At 35.4% G+C, this 4,883-nt stretch overlaps 1 protein-coding gene across 1 annotated transcript; it reads left to right on the top strand.

Moving 5' to 3' along the window:
• The first annotated feature begins 257 nt into the window (after positions 1-257).
• LOC146737869 (E3 ubiquitin-protein ligase TRIM56-like) lies at positions 258-4,164 on the top strand. The gene is made up of 2 exons (XM_085504714.1): positions 258-346; positions 3,170-4,164. Exon 2 carries the CDS (start codon positions 3,193-3,195, stop codon positions 4,135-4,137), a length of 945 nt encoding a protein of 314 aa, XP_085360840.1. The 5' UTR covers positions 258-346; positions 3,170-3,192; the 3' UTR covers positions 4,138-4,164.
• Positions 4,165-4,883: the final 719 nt, after the last annotated feature.

The raw sequence follows: 4,883 nt of genomic DNA, 5'->3' as shown, positions 1-4,883 counted from the left end.
GAATTGCCCATATTTTGCAAGTTATCGTACAATTAAAATAATTCGTAACAGGTAAAAAATCCCAAAGTTGAGACGTGAAGTCTTAATCAAAAATTTTGAAAGTTTCGAAACACAAGAACGTAATATTGTTTCCGCTCTGATATATTTGGTATAATGCCCACAAACGACTTTAAGGCAACTCATACCACCTACTTGGGGTTAAAGTTCACTGCGTTACATACCAGTACAACTCAACCTCACTGTACGTCTCCTGTCCTGGTTCCCGGCACTACAAATCTAACTTCCAACGACCAGCTCAAGTCTTATATTGCAAGGACATTGCGTAAATAATAGTGGTTAATTTAAGGTAGGTATGACAAAATGAATGATTTTGTAAAACTATATAAACAGGTTGTAAGATCGTCAAGTAGGTGTGACCACAGTCACTCTACTAGGACTGTGGTATGACCGACCCCTGACGAGACCGCCATTTTGTTGTATATTTTTTGCGGTGAAATCCCACGGTGTTGATATTGTTTTGAGTGGAAATGAAATACACATGAAATCAAAACAAATTACATGGCAGTCAACATGTCGATTTTTCTTACCTTATTTCCGGGTTCATTGAACTAGTTTGTATGATTAACAATGCATAGCATTCAAAGGTGAACACGGCGCATATTTGGTTCCAAAATCTATACAACGTTGTATTAAACACTCATGAATAAATTATGTACGTTAATTACAATCATATTGTGAACTGCCCATTATTTGAAACGCCGCATTCTTGTTGATCGCGTGGTCACATGTTTGGTCACATGATCTATTTTATCAGTTAACTGAACAGGTCTCAAGGTCAATACACGAACAGTCGAGCAAGATTGTATTTGAATCAACAATATCCAATGCTTTCCTGTATTTGAAGGGAATCCTATATTAAACAAACGCACCAGGGTGTTTTACAATAATAATAAATTCTGGTCATTTGTATTTCGACAGCATGGCAGCGTGTTTTCAAATGTCGTGTGCCGGTGATCGTTTTATGTGCAACTGAAATACAAACGTCTACGACGCGCTAACCACACTATTTGCTTCTCTCATTTCAAATCACCACTGAACATATATTCAATATTTCGGCATTTCTTGGTGTTAAGGACTCTACCCTGTTCATTATTGCATGATAGCAGGGCCCGTCGAACAGGGTACTGTTCAGTACAGTACTGCGTCTCGTCCATTATTGCCCGCATTATTGTCCTGTTATCATGCAATATAGGCATTGTGTCGTCCTTTATTCTCTTAATATCAAATTACATAAACTCTCACTACCTCAGTTTTAGGATGGAAGCAGTGTTTGATCACCGACATTTTCCTTGTCAATAACACCGCTCAATATTCCAAGTAATAGAGCTAAATCCGATGTGAATAATTCTCCATTGCGCAATAAGTTGAAGCTCATAGAAAACGTATTGATACAATGAGAGGGATAAAAAAAACAATAAATTGTGCACATACCTGAAGTCAAATTATAAACCTACGCCCAATGTAAATGTGAAGACACTTTATTTTCGAGCTTACTTCTGAATTCGAATTTACGCAATCCAAACTCATTATAATAATCACAAGGTTAGTTTGAGATTTTCATCAAATCATACAAAATTGGAATGCGGTATTTAATTCTTCACTTCTCAGCTAATTTATATAAGTTATGTATGTATATAAGTATGGATTAAAATAGAATATATTAATAATATCAATGATTACAAATATTTCATATTGTCATATGACTACATTATCACATGAAATGACATCTATCAGTTCAGAAATAATAAGTTGGATTGGTGCCCGACATAAGTACCAATTGAAAACAAAACAAAACTGGTGATATAATATGAAAGTGTGTGTTAAAAAAAAATCCTGGTGAAAAATGTATTGCAACAAAACTACCGATATTTTAATAAGCTTCTACGACTATACTAACATGTATAGAGTTCAGTGATTATATTATTTTCAGAAATACCCAGGAACGAAAGATCATTTCAGGTGCTAAATCATGAAATAATTCTGACAAATAGTATCTATTTTCTATGGAATAATGCTTTACAATGAATTGCTATGGAAATAGTTCAAAAAGGGCCAATATTTTGCATGTTTCAGACAGCTTTTCTCTTATAAAATTGTTCGTACATGAACACAAACCTTAATCAACAATTATGTAAACGAACTACCTTAAGCCAACTCAAACAACCGTCTTGGGGTTAAAGTTCACTACGGTAGAAACGAATACACATTAAACTGAACCTCACTATCGGTCTACTGTTCTGGTTCCAGGCATTTCAAATCTAGCTTCCTAGCGTCCAGCACGAGTATTATATTGCAAACATATTACATGTAAATTGGGGTTGAATTTAGGTAGGTGTGATAGATTTCCACGTGTCGAGTGGAACTGAAACACTCATTAATTCAAAACAAATGACTTGGTAGTTAGTCGCCGGAGTTATAATGATTTCAACAAATATTCAACCAAAAATGTAATAAGTAATTTCTAATGTCCTTATTTCCGGATGCTTTGAACGATGCTTGCCACATGCAGTCTTGTTATCAGATTAACAAGATTGTATTTGAATCAGCAATATCCATTGCTTTACCATATTTGTACGGATCCTATATTCAATAAACCCACCATGAATTTGTATCTATGTTGTCATCAAAGATAAAAAAGTGGAGCTTTTCATGTAGATTGTCCGTCGTCATCTGTCAAGAATTGTATTTATTACTTCTCAAATTTTGTAAGTTAGTTTGTTCTCTTTGTTAACTGTCACCCCAATTATTTTGATACTTAGTATGTAGGTATCTTTAATTCTCTATTTTTAGTGAATATTTTTTTTCATTTTACATTGTTGTAGATGTTTCATTGTGGCGAAAAACTGTTCGGCTATGTGTTAACATCGCCGCTAATTATAGATTATAGATGCATGTTGGCCAACATTGCTGATTTAACATTTTAACAATCAGGATTTTGAATATTAATTGAATTCAGCGGTTAGACAGGTTATTTGTTAAAAATTAGAAATACTCCAAATAGTCACTTAATGTGCGCTTAATTTATTTATTTATGTCAGGTAGTTGGGGGTTATCTATTTTAGATATGAAAATATGAATTTAATTTCACTTTATTTTTCCCAATTTTCAGATTCAACCAATAACCCTCTCATAATGGCCAGCAATATTGGAGCCACGTCACACAAACAACTTATGGACGATATTGATAAGAAAATCCTTCTTTGTCCTATATGTCAAGAAAGATTCACATCACCAAAGATATTACCATGTGTTCATACATTCTGTGAGAAATGTCTGAAGTCGTGGGTTGAAAAGAAACATGGTCAACTGACTTGTCCATCTTGTCGAAAACCACACGCCGTTCCTCCAGGTGGTGTCAGAGCACTAAATAACAATCTGTTTGTAAACGAGATGCTGGAAATGTTCTGTAACGTCAAGATTGGTCAAGGTGTGTTGAAGTGTGATGTGTGTGCATCTGCAGCCTCGTTCTGGTGCAAAGACTGCGCCGAGTTTGTTTGTCAAGATTGCAGTGTACCACATAATCGTATGCGAGTTACGAAAAACCACAAAGTGATCACAGTAGAGGAGTACCAAGAATTAGAGAAATCTGATCAGCGTCATCTCATCCGACCACGATTCTGTACAAACCACCCTGACAACCAGCTGGAGTTATTCTGTGATTTGTGTCAAGTTACAGCTTGCATAAAGTGTGGTATGATCGATCATAAAGGAATCGATCATAAAATGATATCCATGGGAGATGCCGTGAATAAATATTCTCCTAATTTACATAGTCTTACAGATAAACTGGGAAGAGCAGTGACGTCACTGAATTCATGTAAAGATAAACAGGAACAAGTAAAAAAACAGCTCAAACGTAAACAAATATCAGTAGAACAAGAAATAAAGCAACACGCAGCTAACATTATTAAACGTGTAAAACAAGAAAAGCAGAGACTTCTTGCCAAGGTGACTGAGATATGTGGTAAGAGAGAAAGAATTACAGGCACAGATGGAACACATCGAGTTGGATTTAGGACGAGCAGAAAGTATGCAGTCTTACGCTACCAACTTTCTTCACCATGGCAACCCAGCTGATATTCTATCACAAAAACAGAATTTAGAAGAAGGACTGATGGAGTTAGGACATACATTCCTAATAACGCAGTATGAAATAGGAACAGACATTAAATTCAAATTTCAGGAAAGTGTTTCACCACATACGTTATCCATTGGTGAAGTAAACTGTGAACGTACAGAGAGCCCCCCTCAAAGAGAGGTTGAATGTAAGTCCGAAGTTATCACTGGAAACATGCCACATGGTACGATGAAGAATAGTGTTAATCAATGGGGCGCAATATGCATCGATTACAATATCCCGGATGGTGTTCAAGGGGTAAGACACATATAACCAATATATAATCACCATTGCTACATATTCATTACATGATGCACGGTTTCACAACTATCTTAATTACTGTATGTATTATTTTTTCTGGGAAACATGTGCAGTACAAATCGCGATTACCGACAGACATGATGTTTTGATTTTGCGCAACGGGCGCGTCCAGGACAATAATATAAAAAGTCAAATTACCCCGCCATTAGTATCCAAAGTGTTGTTTCCTTTACAGATAAACTGAGTAAATGATCTCTCTAAAATATTTAAATTATAGACGCGGACACGTACGAGTACAATATTTCCACTGCTCTGTCATAGTTACGAATGTGGTAGCAATTATATTTTGTTATCATTGTTACACATACACACACTCACATATACACAATTTATTTCAATTAAAATATTATGATTAAACCCTGACATATCTTTAGAGTGCTATAAC

The sequence above is a fragment of the Saccoglossus kowalevskii genome, chromosome 10 (genome assembly GCF_978046115.1).
Source record: "Saccoglossus kowalevskii chromosome 10, keSacKowa6.1, whole genome shotgun sequence".
Taxonomy (NCBI): domain Eukaryota; kingdom Metazoa; phylum Hemichordata; class Enteropneusta; family Harrimaniidae; genus Saccoglossus; species Saccoglossus kowalevskii.
Note: the sequence above shows the minus strand (reverse complement) of the source record. Positions and strands in the feature narration are given on the sequence as shown.